This window comes from Oncorhynchus mykiss, chromosome 6, assembly GCF_057628025.1.
Source record: "Oncorhynchus mykiss isolate SJ-2025 chromosome 6, ASM5762802v1, whole genome shotgun sequence".
NCBI classification, from domain to species: domain Eukaryota; kingdom Metazoa; phylum Chordata; class Actinopteri; order Salmoniformes; family Salmonidae; genus Oncorhynchus; species Oncorhynchus mykiss.
Genome location: NC_143027.1, coordinates 10,648,427 through 10,663,696, shown reverse-complemented (window position 1 = coordinate 10,663,696; position 15,270 = coordinate 10,648,427). Strand labels below are relative to the sequence as shown.

General features: G+C 42.0%; 1 protein-coding gene across 1 annotated transcript in view; it reads left to right on the top strand.

The window, feature by feature from the left end:
- LOC110525094 (glutamate receptor ionotropic, delta-2) overlaps positions 1-15,270 on the top strand; it is a 644,456-nt gene that overhangs the window by 425,963 nt on the left and 203,223 nt on the right. The window contains 1 exon segment of the mRNA XM_090236958.1: positions 12,095-12,256. Coding sequence (XP_090093084.1) covers positions 12,095-12,256 — 162 coding nt within the window.

Genomic DNA, 15,270 nt, shown 5'->3' with positions numbered 1-15,270 from the left:
CCTTCTCAACAGCATGGCCCTTCTCAACAGCATGGCCCTTCTCAACAGCATGGCTCTTCTCAACAGCATGGCCCTTCTCAACAGCATGGCTCTTCTTAACAGCATGGCTCTTCTCAACAGCATGGCCCTTCTCTACAACATGGCACTTCTCAACAGCATGGCTCTTCTCAACAGCATGGCCCTTCTCAACAGCATGGCACTTCTCAACAGCATGGCTCTTCTCAACAGCATGGCTCTTCTCAACAGCATGGCACTTCTCAACAGCATGGCCCTTCTCAACAGCATGGCACTTCTCAACAGCATGGCCCTTCTCAACAGCATGGCTCTTCTCAACAGCATGGCCCTTCTCAAAAGTTGGAGACAATTTTGTAACCGTATTAACTGCATTTCAAGGCTGCATGTTTATTTCAGCATAATGCGTGCACTTTGAATTTAAGTAAATATGGTAGGCTACAACAGCGCTCACACTCACACACACACTGAGCGTTGATGATTCATCATACAGATTGAACACTTCCATTTCATGTCACGCTGTTCATAAAAATATTTCCACTGCTTCAGAGTCCAATGGCAGCGAGATTTACATCGCTCCAGCTGTCGCTTGGCATTGCGCATGGTGATCTTAGGCTTCTGTGTGGCTGGTCAGCCATGGAAACCCATTTCATGAAGCTCCCGATGAACAGTAATTCCGCTGACATTGCTTCCAGGGGCAGTTTAGAACTTGGTAGTGAGTGTTGCAACTGAGGACAGGCGATTTTTACGCATTACGTGCTTCAGCACTCAGCGGTCCTGTTCTGTGAGCTTGTGTGGCCTACGTTACTCCTAGACGTTTCCACTTCACAATAACAGCACTTACTGTTGACCAGGGCAGCTCTAGTCGGGCAGAAATTTGACAAACTGACTTGTTGGAAAGGTGGCATCCTATGACGGCGCCCAGTTGAATGTCACTGAGCTCCTCAGTAAGGCCATTCTATTGTTTGCATGGTTGTGTGCTTGATTTTATACACCTGTCAGCAACAGGTGTGGCTAAAATAGCCAAATCCACTAATTTGGAGGGGTGTCCACACAGTTTTGTATATATAGTTTAGCAGTGACAGATACAGACCGTGCTTAGTAATACACAGAGATTATTTTTATTTTGATCAGTAGAAGACTGGCACAGACAGACAGACAGACAGACAGACAGACATAAAGAGACAGACAGACAAACAGACAGACAGACAGACAGACAGACAGAGAGACAGACAGACAGACAGACAGACAGACAGACAGACAGACAGACAGACATAAAGAGACAGACAGACAGACAGTGCCAAGTGTGGTGCGGAATACTGAGAGGACAGACGGAGAGCAGCGGCAGTCAGTGGAGGACAGTGTGTGCCCGGTGCAGTTGTGAATAGTGCAGTTAGGCCTGTGTTTTCTGTCAGTGTGGAGGCAGAGGAGCAGTCAGGAGAGTGCCCCAGAAGAAGCCCAATTTCACACTGGACTGGAGCGCATCATCTGGGTCTGCATGACCACACTCCCCCCCCCCACACCCACCCACACAAACACACACACACGCGCGCCTATGCACACACACGAATACATGTATGCACAAACACACTCACTGCCTCTTCCTGTATAGCAGTGGTCAGCGATCACCCAGCCTCTCATAGGAGCCAATCTCAACAGGTCAACCACTGCCAACCCTCCTCACACTCCCAGGATTTCCATGACCCCCCCCCCCCCCCCCCCCTCATAATTGTATGATTGGATCCACCCACCGCCAATTATGCTTGTGGTTTGTCCCACTCCCCAGAGGTCGCGGTTTGTCCCACTCCCCAGAGGTCGCGGTTTGTCCCACTCCCCAGAGGTCGCGGTTTGTCCCACTCCCCAGAGGTCGCGGTTTGTCCCAATCCCCAGAGGTCGCGGTTTGTCCCACTCCCCAGAGGTTGCGGTTTGTGAAGTAAAACAAGTTGTGCAAGGCTTTTAAGGGTAACAGAGCTCCTCACTTTCTCTCTCTTCTCAACCCTTAATTATGTGAGCTACTTGTAACAAATAAAGAACTGTCACATTTAACATGTTAAATTCATAAGCACGAATAATAATTATATATAAAGGGATATTTTTCAAGTGGAGAAAGTTTCTATTGCTAGTTATACATCTCGTGTGTGAGAGCTTTTTCTCAAAACGAGTGATAATTGTTCACGGTTATATTGGACTCAATTTTGTGAGTTCAAAGACAACTTTGGTGGTATTATAAACTTTGAAACAACTTTTTTCTAATTGGCTACTGACTTAAAGAATATACTAGCAAAGAAGAGCTGTTTCTCTGAACCTCAGTCAGTACAAGGGACGTTCCCCTACAATGAAAGGCAGCAATCACTCGAAAGGTTGGAAGCACTGATCTAGCAACCCCCATGCTTCAGCCTATTTATATATAGCCACTACACTGCATTTTTTAAAACTAGGCAAGTCAGTTAAGAACAGATTCTTATTTTCAATTATGGCCTAGGAACAGTGGGTTAACTGCCTTGTTCAGGGGCTGTAACGTAATTCCTCCTCCTCTGACGAGGAGTAGTCAAGATCGGACCAATGCATAGCGTGGTATGTGTCCATGTTAATATTTAATAAATCAACTGAACACTGAATAACAAAACAACAAATTGAAAGACCGAAACAACAACGAAACAGTCCTGTCTGAGAAACAACCTAAACAGAAAACACTAGACAGAAAATAATCACCCACAAAGCACAGGTGGGAAAAGGCTACCTAAGTATGATTCTCAATCAGAGACAACGAACGACAGCTGCCTCTGATTGAGAACCATACCAGGCCAAACACATAAACACAACATAGAAAAAAGAACATAGACTACCCACCCCATCTCACGCCCTGACCAAACTAAAACAAAGAAACTAAGGTCAGAACATGACAGGGGAAGAATGCCAGATTCTTACATTGTCAGCTCAGGGATTTGATCTTGCAACCATTTCAGTTACAAGTCCAACACTCTAACCACTAGGCTACCTGCCGCTACCTGCCAGATCAGTTGGGCTACAGCTGATAATGCTGATTGCTAAATAATATATCAGCCTGATAATATAATATGGGATAATATGTCATTAGGCACTTTTTTGAAGGGGAAAATTATATTTTAATGCTGTCAATTATTTTTATTCAATGGTAGACTCCCTCAAGCACTTATGTAACATAGCAAACTTTCAATCAATCTTTCTCACAGACGTTCTACAAAATAATTGCCAAGCATGGTTACTTACTGAAACGTTAAAATTATACCAACCTTTTAATGAAATACAGAAAAATATTGGCATTTCAGATGTGATATATTGACCAAAATAAGAGAACAGTTTTAGATGTATTTTCCCTTAAAAATTCACCAGAAACAACCATTTCACAGCTATTTAAAAAATATATATCTCCTGGGAAAGCATGCTTCAACAAGTCACATAATATGTTGCATTAACTCACTGTGTGTGTAATGATAGTGTTTAACATGATCTCTGTACCCCAACACATAAAAATACAGTGGGGCAAAAAAGTATTTAGTCAGCCACCAATTGTGAAAGTTATCCCACTTAAAAAGATGAGAGAGGCCTGTAATTTTCATCATAGGTACACTTCAACTATGACAGACAAAATGAGAGAAAAAAATCTGGAAAATCACACTGTAGGATTTTTTATGAATTTGTTTGCAAATTATGGTGGAAAATAAGTATTTGGTCAATAACAAAAGTTTATCTCAATACTTTGTTATATACCCTTTGTTGGCAATGACAGAGGTCAAACGTTTTCTGTAAGTCTTCACAAGGTTTTCACACACTGTTGCTGGTATTTTGGCCCATTCCTCCATGCAGATCTCCTCTAGAGCAGTGATGTTTTGGGGCTGTTGCTGGGCAACACGAAGATCTTCTTCTGTTGGCACTCCAAAAGGTCCCAGCTACATCACAAATGGTCCTTTAGTTCAATAAAGTCCTTCTTTATATCCCCAAAAACTCAGTTTAGCTGGCGCGCTGCATTCAAAATGCATACAAAATGAATCCCAAACGTTACCAATACACTTCTCCAAACAAGTAAAAAAATGTAGGTACCCTAATTTGTAAATAAATGATCAAATTTAAGGCGGAGAATCGTTATTGTCATTACCGGAGATAAACAACAAAGTACGCGCTCTCATCCAAAAAATAATGTTCTGGATGGTTTGCCCTCGGTCTTTTACCTTCCATGTCAGTTCTGTTATACTCACAGCCATTATTTTAACAGTTTTAGAAACTTTAGAGTCTATCCAAATATACCAATGCATATATGCATATCCTAGCTTCTGGGCCTGAGTAACAGGCAGTTTACTTTGGGCACGCTTGTCATCCAGTCGTCAAAATACTGTCTCCTAGCCCAAAGATTAAATAAAGGTTAAAATAAAAAACTGACATTGACAGTGATATGCCTGATTGCTGACAATGATGGGACTGCCTACAGGGATGAGGTAAGCCCTGCTAGTATAGTGACAGGGAAGTGACAGGGAAACCATTTCTCCCTCAATGTCAGCAACACAAAGGAGCTGATTGTGGACTACAGGAAATGGAGGGCTGAGCATGCCCCCATTCACATTGATGGGGTTGTAGTGGAGATGGCTGAGTGCTTTAAGTTCCTCGGTGTCCACATCATTATTAACCTATCATGGCCCAAACACACCAGTCCAGTTGTGAAGAGGGCACGACAACGCCTCTTCCCCCTCAGGAGGCTGAAAGGATTTGGCATGGGTCCTGAGATCCTCAAAAAAGTTATACAGCTGCACCATTGAGAGCGTCTTGACTGGTTGCATCACCGCTTGGTATGGCAACTGCTCAGCATCTGACCTCAAGGCTCTACAGAGGGTGGTGTGTATGGCCCAGTACATCACTTTATTTTACCTTTATTTAACTAGGCAAGTCAGTTAAGAACATATTCTTATTTTCAATGACAGCCTGGTGGGTTAACTGCCTGTTCAGGGGCAGAATGACAGGTTTGTACCTTGTCAGCTCGGGGATTTGAACTTGCAACCTTCCGGTTACTAGTCCAACACTCTAACCACTAGGCTTCCCTGCCGCCCCAGGCAATGTCATAGGAAGGCCCTAAAAATGGTTAGCTACCCAAGTCACAGTCTTTTCTCTCTGCTACAGCACGGCAAGTGATACCGGAGAACCAAGTCTGGGACCAAAAGGATCCTGAACAGCGTCTACCCCAAAGCCATAAGACTGTTGAACAGTTAATTAAATATCTACCTGGACTTTCTGCTTTTCACCCTACATATACATATTACCTCAATGAATCACCTAACCAAACCCTACATATACATATTACCTCAATGAATCACCTAACCAAACCCTACATATACATATTACCTCAATGAATCACCAAACCAAACCCTACATATACATATTACCTCAATGAATCACCTAACCAAACCCTACATATACATATTACCTCAATGAATCACCTAACCAAACCAAACCCTACATATATATATTACCTCAATGAATCACCTAACCAAACCCTACATATACATATTACCTCAATGAATCACCTAACCAAACCCTACATATACATATTACCTCAATGAATCACCTAACGAAACCCTACATATACATATTACCTCAATGAATCACCTAACCAAACCCTACATATACATATTACCTCAATGAATCACCTAACCAAACCAAACCCTACATATACATATTACCTCAATGAATCACCTAACCAAACCAAACCCTACATATACATATTACCTCAATGAATCACCTAACCAAACCAAACCCTACATATACATATTACCTCAATGAATCACCTAACCAAACCCTACATATACATATTACCTCAATGAATCACCTAACCAAGCCCTACATATACATATTACCTCAATGAATCACCTAACGAAACCCTACATATACATATTACCTCAATGAATCACCTAACCAAGCCCTACATATACATATTACCTCAATGAATCACCTAACCAAGCCCTACATATACATATTACCTCAATGAATCACCTAACCAAACCCTACATATACATATTACCTCAATGAATCACCTAACCAAGCCCTACATATATATATTACCTCAATGAATCACCTAACCAAACCCTACATATACATATTACCTCAATGAATCACCTAACCAAACCCTACATATACATATTACCTCAATGAATCACCTAACCAAACCCTACATATACATATTACCTCAATTAATCACCTAAAGAAACCCTACATATACATATTACCTCAATGAATCACCTAACCAAACCCTACATATACATATTACCTCAATGAATCACCTAACGAAACCCTACATATACATATTACCTCAATGAATCACCTAACCAAACCCTACATATACATATTACCTCAATGAATCACCTAACCAAACCAAACCCTACATATACATATTACCTCAATGAATCACCTAACGAAACCCTACATATACATATTACCTCAATGAATCACCTAACCAAACCCTACATATACATATTACCTCAATGAATCACCTAACCAAACCAAACCCTACATATACATATTACCTCAATGAATCACCTAACGAAACCCTACATATACATATTACCTCAATGAATCACCTAACCAAACCCTACATATACATATTACCTCAATGAATCACCTAACCAAACCAAACCCTACATATACATATTACCTCAATGAATCACCTAAAGAAACCCTACATATACATATTACCTCAATGAATCACCTAAAGAAACCCTACATATACATATTACCTCAATGAATCACCTAAAGAAACCCTACATATACATATTACCTCAATGAATCACCTAAAGAAACCCTACATATACATATTACCTCAATGAATCACCTAAAGAAACCCTACATATACATATTACCTCAATGAATCACCTAACCAAACCCTACATCTACATATTACCTCAATGAATCACCTAAAGAAACCCTACATATACATATTACCTCAATGAATCACCAAACCAAACCCTACCTATACATATTACCTCAATGAATCACCAAACCAAACCCTACCTATACATATTACCTCAATGAATCACCTCTTGAACCCCAGTACACTGACTGGGTACCGGTACTCCTTGTATATAACCTTGTTATTGTTATTTTGTGTTTTTTTTTATTGTGTTATTATTATTATTTTTTATCTATTTGTTAATTGTATTGATTTTTAACTGCATTGTTGGGAAATGGCTTGTAAGTAAGCATTTCATGGTAATGTCTACACTTGTTGTATTCGGCGCATGTGACAAATACAATTTGATACAATTTGATTTGATGCTTGGGTGACCTCCCGGCTATAAAAGCCTATGTCAGGGGGATGCCATGCTCGTTCCACATCCCCGGTTAGGACAGTGGGCGCTGGAACACGGCACTCGAATTTTGTGACAAGTGTGCCCGAGCATTGCAGGTTAATAAACAACGGCAAACATAATGGACACTCTATTTATTACACAGCCATTCAAACGGAGACAACGCTTGTGCTAAATCACAGGGCCATCGATCAGGGCCCGAATGAACTGTTCTCTGTCTCCCCCTTCGGCCTCCGGCTGTGGCCCAAATTAAATGGCACCGTATTCCCTTTATAGTGCACTATTTTGACTATGGCCCTCAAGAATAGTGCACTATATAGGGAATAGGTGCCATTTGGGATACAGGTCTGGGCTCTAGAACCGCCATAACCCAACTGCCACTGACGTTTGATTTGGTCAATTAAAAAAATCAGCCCCCCCAAAAAGCTATGTCCTGCTCGTTCCCTGACTTTTCCTAAATGTTTGTGTTTTATTTACAGTCGTCAACATTTTCATATCACAAACAGAAAATGATTTTGTGCCTCTTTAACAGTGTTTTTTAATGAGTCTCTCTCTCTCCTCACTGAGTGAATGGCAAATGAATGGATGGGTGATAATTGTGCACCTTACTTCACAATGTAATTTAAATTAGGCCTAACTGAATGATAAGGAGGTTGAAGAGGTTGATTTAATTTAGAAAGACAATAGTGTAATGATGAGTTTGTGTTATGCCTATTTAATCAGCAGCAAATAATTTGACCGCAAGCCTTGCGGGTTGATACCATTCTCTTTAATGTTTTACTTTGTAAAAAATAAGCTGTTATGGGACAGTTTTGTTCACTATAACTCTCTTACTAATCAAATGTATTATAAGGGAAAGGAAAACATGCTACATGTGGCAGTAGGTCTTCAGAATAATGCTAAACATATCCTTGACTCTATCCAGCGAAGCAAAAGATGCCAGCCCACTGAATGACAAATGGATGGAATGGGCGATAATTGTGCAAGTTACTTCACAATCAAATTGAAATTAGGCGTGAACTGAATGATGAGGTTGAAGAGGTTGATTTAATTTAGAACAACAATAGTGTAATGATGAGTTTGTGTTATGCCTATTCATCAGCATTGGCGCTCATGTTAATCATTTGACCGTGTGCCTAGCAGGTTGATACTATTGTCTTCTACCTTTTACTTTGTAAAAATAAGCTGTTATGGTACTGTTTTATTGACTGTAACTCCATTACTAATCCAATGTATTGTAAAGGGAAACGAGAACATGCTATGTGTTGCAGTAAGCCTTTAGAATAGTGCAAAACACATCCTTAACTCTATCCAAGATGGTGAGCAGGAAACAAACAATGCAAGTCAGCCTGCACAGCCGGCCCACTGAAACTACACCTAAACTATACCAAAACTACACTGGAATTGTACCAAAACTACACCTAAACTATACCAAAACTACACTGGAATTATACCAAAACTACTCCTAAACTATACCAAAATTACACCTAAACTATACCAAAACTACACTGGAATTATACCAAAACTACACCTAAACTATACCAAAACTGCACCTAAACTATACCAAAACGAATTACACACATAATAAGAGTTAGCCTGTAGACCAGATCAAATTGACAATAATCTGATGAGTGACAATATTAGGCCTATCAGTTGTCAAATTGTACACGAAGAGATGGGATCATCTTGCAGGGAAAGTAAGTGCAGGGAAAGGAGGATCGCTTTGTTAAATCCTCCTTCATAGTCACATGCAGGTAAAACATTGTGATTTATATATAGTGTCAGAAAGAGCACATTCTGCAGTTTATATTACACTTACCTTTGTCAAATAACTCTCAATTCAAGAGGTGCAAATTTTTTCTAAATGTGACTTTTTCCAAGAATATCCATCCATGCATTCAGCACATGACCACTCACGTGCTGTTCATGCATTCAGCACATGACCACTCACGTGCTGTTCATGCATTCAGCACATGACCACTCACGCCGTAGCATAGCTCTGGCTACTAAGCAAACACTAGTAACATAATAAACATAAAATGTAAATAAGCTTATTTGTCGTAAATGGATGAATGGGCCCTAGAAACCAGATAGAAACTGATAATGGTGCATGTGACTTCAGTTAAGTTTTGGTTAGCCGCAGATGTCGAAACCAAGTACTTGCTCAATGGCTTTCCATATCTGGGGAAAGATGAAACAGGGCAAGCTGGTGAGCAACTATCTGGTTTTGAGACTCGTGGAGCCTTACATGTGCAAAGGCAGAAATGTGACCAAGGACAACTTATTCACATCAAATTCCTTGGCTGACAAGTTAATTGTAAAGAAGACTAGCCTGCTGGGAACAGTGAACAAAGAAAGGCAGGAGCTGCCACCCTCTGCGCAGAACAACATATACCAGCGGAGCTGTACTCCACATCAGTGATGGAGATTGGTAAAGCAACACTCACAGTGTACAGATGTATAATAAATAAGAGTGTTTGCATCATCAGCACAATGCATCCCACTGGATCTGGCATGTGAGGTTCGTGATCCGCCAAGCAGGCCGCCATGGAAACAGGTCCTGCCCTTCCTCTTCTCGATGCACCACAGCTCCCACTCCGGGAAAAATAAGACAACATGTCAAGTCGGCAGGTGCAAACGAAGAAAGTGTGCATTGCAAGCGGTTTGTTTGTGGGACTTGCTCTAACAAAGCCCCGAATCTGTGTGCTGAATGTGGACCCCAAACATAAAGAGAAGACGTGGTTGATTCATGTTTAAAGGCACAAAACAGTATCAGATGCAGTCAACTGTTTTTATATCTTGTTATGAAAATATTTCTTTATGCCATTAATCCTTTACAGTTGTTCATGCACTGGTGCTTTTGTTTAGGAATACAGCAAATCATTTCACCTGCACACCTGGCTGGATATATTATTATTGCGGTCTATTTGGTTTCTACTTTGTCAAAAGACGCTGTAACTGGACTTGATTCATTACTATAACTCTATTACTAATCGAATCTACAAATGTAGTTGATCAAATGGAATACAATGTATTGTTTTTATTGTAAGGGATACTAAAATAGGCTATAGGCCTATGTTTTGTCTAGGACTTTGTAGATTTATACAAAAAAATATGCTTGACTTTAAACAAATAACTATTTGTTTTATTTTTTATTGATACATTCCCATAATTATTTCTGCATGCAATGAATCCTTTACAATAGTTTACACACTATTTATCAAGCATTTATATAACAAGTATGTTTGCGCACCTTGCGGGTTGATATGGGAAGGGAAATGGAAAGGGGGATACCTAGCCAGTTGTACAACTGAATGCCTTCAACTGAAATGTGTCTTCCGCATTTACCGCAACCCCTCATCTGATGCATATGCTAAAGGGAACGCTTGGTAATGTTCTCTAGTGGGTACTTATATGCTGATAGGCCAAGCGGTTCTAGTGTTAAAAAGATGCGCGTGGTGTGATTTGTGTTGTGAAGCTTTTAAAGGGTGAACCTAGACAAAGCTACAGAGATAAGGCTGTTTTAATCGTTCCAGGGCCACTTCCTTTACCGGGAACTGGGAGCAGCCTGGATGTGTAATGCAAACAGTAGTTGGAGTGAGTGTTTGCAGAGAGAACTTCAGAGATGTAGCTACAAATCACAGGTGTTAGGTGTTGCTTCTTTACCAATGATCAAAGAACTGATGAAATGACACGAGTGCACGTATCAATTTTCTTTCAAATGATGCCAGCCTACTCCTTATGATCACTGCATGTTTCACTGCCAGCCGTCTCAGCAGCATTCAGCAGGGTGCAAAGCAGCTTTCAACAGGGTGCAGAGCAGAACAGCTTTCAGCAGGGTGCAGAGCAGAGCAGCTTTCAGCAGGGTGCAGAGCAGAGCAGCTTTCAGCAGGGTGCAGAGCAGCTTTCAGCAGGGTGCAGAGCAGCTTTCAGCACGGTGCAGAGCAGAGCAGCTTTCAGCAGGGTGCAGAGCAGAGCAGCTTTCAGCAGGGTGCAGAGCAGCTTTCAGCAGGGTGCAGAGCAGAGCAGCTTTCAGCAGGGTGCAGAGCAGAGCAGCTTTCAGCAGGGTGCAGAGTAGAGCAGCTTTCAGCAGGGTGCAGAGCAGCTTTCAGCACGGTGCAGAGCAGCTTTCAGCAGGGTGCAGAGCAGCTTTCAGCACGGTGCAGAGCAGCTTTCAGCAGGGTGCAGAGCAGCTTTCAACAGGGTGCAGAGCAGAACAGCTTTCAGCAGGGTGCAGAGCAGAACAGCTTTCAGCACGGTGCAGAGCAGCTTTCAGCAGGGTGCAGAGCAGAACAGCTTTCAGCACGGTGCAGAGCAGCTTTCAGCAGGGTGCAGAACAGCTTTCAGCACGGTGCAGAGCAGCTTTCAGCACGGTGCAGAGCAGCTTTCAGCAGGGTGCAGAGCAGCTTTCAACAGGGTGCAGAGCAGAACAGCTTTCAGCAGGGTGCAGAGCAGAGCAGCTTTCAGCAGGGTGCAGAGTAGAGCAGCTTTCAGCAGGGTGCAGAGCAGCTTTCAGCACGGTGCAGAACAGACTTTGACTGCATCTCAAATGGCACCCTATTCCTTATGTAGTGCACTACTGTTGACCATCTTCCCCTTTTTCTTTTGCTCCACTGTTAACTTCTCCCTCCTTTTTTGGTCTGTTTTCTTCCTTTCTCCCTCTTTACCACTTTCATGTTTTGTCTTACCCTCCCCTTCTGCTTCCCTTCTGTTTTCTCGCCCTCTACTTCCTCCCTCCCGCCCTCTTTCCCCAGATCACCAACCGCTACATCTACGACACAGTGCTGCTATTGGCCAACACTTTCCACAGGAAGCTGGAGGACAGGAAGTGGCACAGCATGGCCAGCCTCACCTGTATCCGCAAGAACTCTAAGCCCTGGCAAGGAGGACGGCCTATGCTGGACAATGTCAAAAAGGTACTGGTCCATATAGGGGGTTATTCTTAGAGATAGGAGTTTCTCCTGACTACCAGACCAGGTTATAGACCAAGGATATTCAAATCCGAGCCTGGAGGTCCGGAGTACTGCTAGTTTTCTGTTCTACCTGGTAATAATTGCACCCACATGGTGTCCCGGTCCTTGATAATGCTTGCGTCCCAAATTGAACCCTATGAACTATATAGTTCACTACTTGTGATAAGGGCCCATATGGTTTTGGTTGAAAGTAGTGTCGTGACGTCGTATTAGTTAATGTGACGACTGTTGCTCATCGAATGATTAAAGGTTTCTAATTGCGTGATTAACTGAATCAAGCAATTATTAACTCATTAACCTGGGGCACCATGGGAAAATTTGTTTTATTGAGTTTCTATTTCCCAAATTAACTCAAAGAATATCAGAATAACGATTTTACAACAGCCGCTAATTAACCAGTTACCTCTACAGTCTCGTTCTGGTCGCATAATCTGGGAATCTGCACGGACCCGGGTCTCACCAATGAGTTCGTACCACACCAATCTTAGTATTTATTTACTAGAAAGCTAAAATGATGATAAAAGATATACATACACAAAAACACATTCTAGGCTATTTATTAGAACTTAGTATAACGGGCCAACACACTATGGCACGTGTTACCCAAAATGGGGATTTAAAAGAGAGAGAAAAAGAGAAAGTACACGAGAGAAATATACATTTGGGTGAATTTGTCAGCTATGCTTATTCTATCCCTAGCCTTGCCCCAAACTGCCGCTCTTATGGGTCAGAATATAATGATGTAAATACGTGGGGAAGGTCTCCGTGGGTTCTCCGCGTGGAAAGTTCAGGCTGCTCAATGACGCACTTCTCCGGCGCAACTCTTTGGTTGTCCTCACAATGTCAGTGTCCTTTTGGCTTAGGAGTCTGTTCCCTCTCCCTTGCTCTGGACGGGCTCTTCTGAGGACAGACAGCTCTGTAGCTCAGAACTCACAGCGTAGGAATGAAACAGTGTAGATACCCTGATTCGATGAGGAGTGGAGGCTAGGTGGTTCGACTTGAATTCACCCGCTTAGACACAGCTACTCATCCGTAGCTTGGGTAGAAAAAGATTTCTTTGTCTTCAAACTTGTGTTGCGTTTTTGGGTTCGTTGACTTTTTTAGACCTCGGCTGCAGCTTGGGTCACGTAGTCTTATCTGTACATTCTTCACGCACAGGTTTTATATCCTCGTGTCAGAAGTGGGCGTAACCGCCTTTAGGGCAATTCTCTGGGCGTACCAAGTTAAGAGCAAGGTCTAGATTTGACTCAAATCCAATTTTAGACAACTTCACATTTCATCTTTACCAAAACATTCTCTTTGATTTGGACATTTTCCATACAACATCCAATGTATAAACATCAAACATAAACTAGGTAAACTGTTGACGTTACAATGTTTTCGTAATAACGTCATCTATTCACCTTTAATAACAAAACGAAAATGACATACATTTTCATATTCTGTCTATCGTCATGACCACCATTGTGGCTGATGGAAACCATTGTCCCACAGTCCCTTTATTGCATGTTTAATGTTCTGAGGCTGGTTCTCCATAGTAACAGGACAAAGGAATGTTGTCTGTGGCCTAAGATTTACCATGGGTGTGAGGGGTCATAAAACCCATACACCTTCAGACCCCGAGATCTCTCCTCCTCTTTTGGGGTTGAGAGATAATCTGTAGGGTTGTGGTCTCCTGTAACCTGACCTGATCAGGACAGTCATGACAGTAGTATGCTATATAGGAGATAGGATGTTATTTGGGATGCAGACTACAGTGCCTTGCAAATGTATTCATCCCCCTTGGTGATTTTTCCTATTTTGTTTCATTACAACCTGTAATTTAAATGGATTTTTATTTGGATTTCATGTAATGGACATACACAAAATCATCCAAATTGGTGAAGTGAAATGGAAAAATGTACTTTTCTATAAAGCCCCTAAATAAGACCTGGTGCAACCAATTACCTTCAGAAGTCACATTATTAGTTAAATAAAGTCCACCTATGTGCAATCTAAGTGTCACATGATCTGTCACATGATGTCAGTATATATACACCTGTTCTGAAAGGCCCCAGCGTCTGAAACACCACTAAGCAAGGGGCACCACCAAGCAAGCGACACCATGAAGACCAAGGAACTCGCCAAACAGGTCAGGGACAAAGTTGTGGAGAAGTACCGATCAGGGTTTGGTTCTAAAAAAATATCTGAAACTTTGAACATTCCACGAAGCACTATTAAATCCATTATTAAAAAATAGAAAGAATATGGCACCACAACAAACCTGCCAAGAGAGGGCTGCCCACCAAAACTCACGGACCAGGCAAGGAGGGCATTAATCAGAGAGGCAACAAAGAGACCAAAGATAACCCTAAAGGAGCTGCAAAGCTCCACAGCAGAGATTGGAGTATCTGTCCATAGGACAACTTTAAGCCGTACACTGGGCTTTACGGGCTGGGCTTCATGGAAGAGTGGCCAGACAAAAGCCATTGCTTAAATAAAGAAATAAGCAAACACATTTGATGTTCGCCAAAAGGCATGTGGGAGACTCCCCAAACATATAGAAGAAGGTACTCTGGTCAGATGAGACTAAAATTGAGCTTTTTGTCCATCAAGGAAAACGCTATGTCTGGCGCAAACCCAACACCTGTCATCACCCCGAGAACACCATCCCCACAGTGAAGCGTGGTGGTGGCAGCATCATGCTATGGGATTATTTTTCATCAGCAGGGACTGGGAAACTGGTCAGAATTGAAGGAATGATCGAAGGCATTAAATACAGGGAAATTCTTGAGGGAAACCTGTTTTAGTCTTCCTTAGATTTTAGACTGGGACTGAGGTTCCCCTTCCAGCAGGAGAATGACCCTAAGCATGCTAAGCAACACTTGAGTGGTTTAAGGGGAAACATTTAAATGTCTTGGAATGGCCAAGTCAAAGCCCAGACCTCAATCCAATTGAGAATCTGTGGTATGACTTAA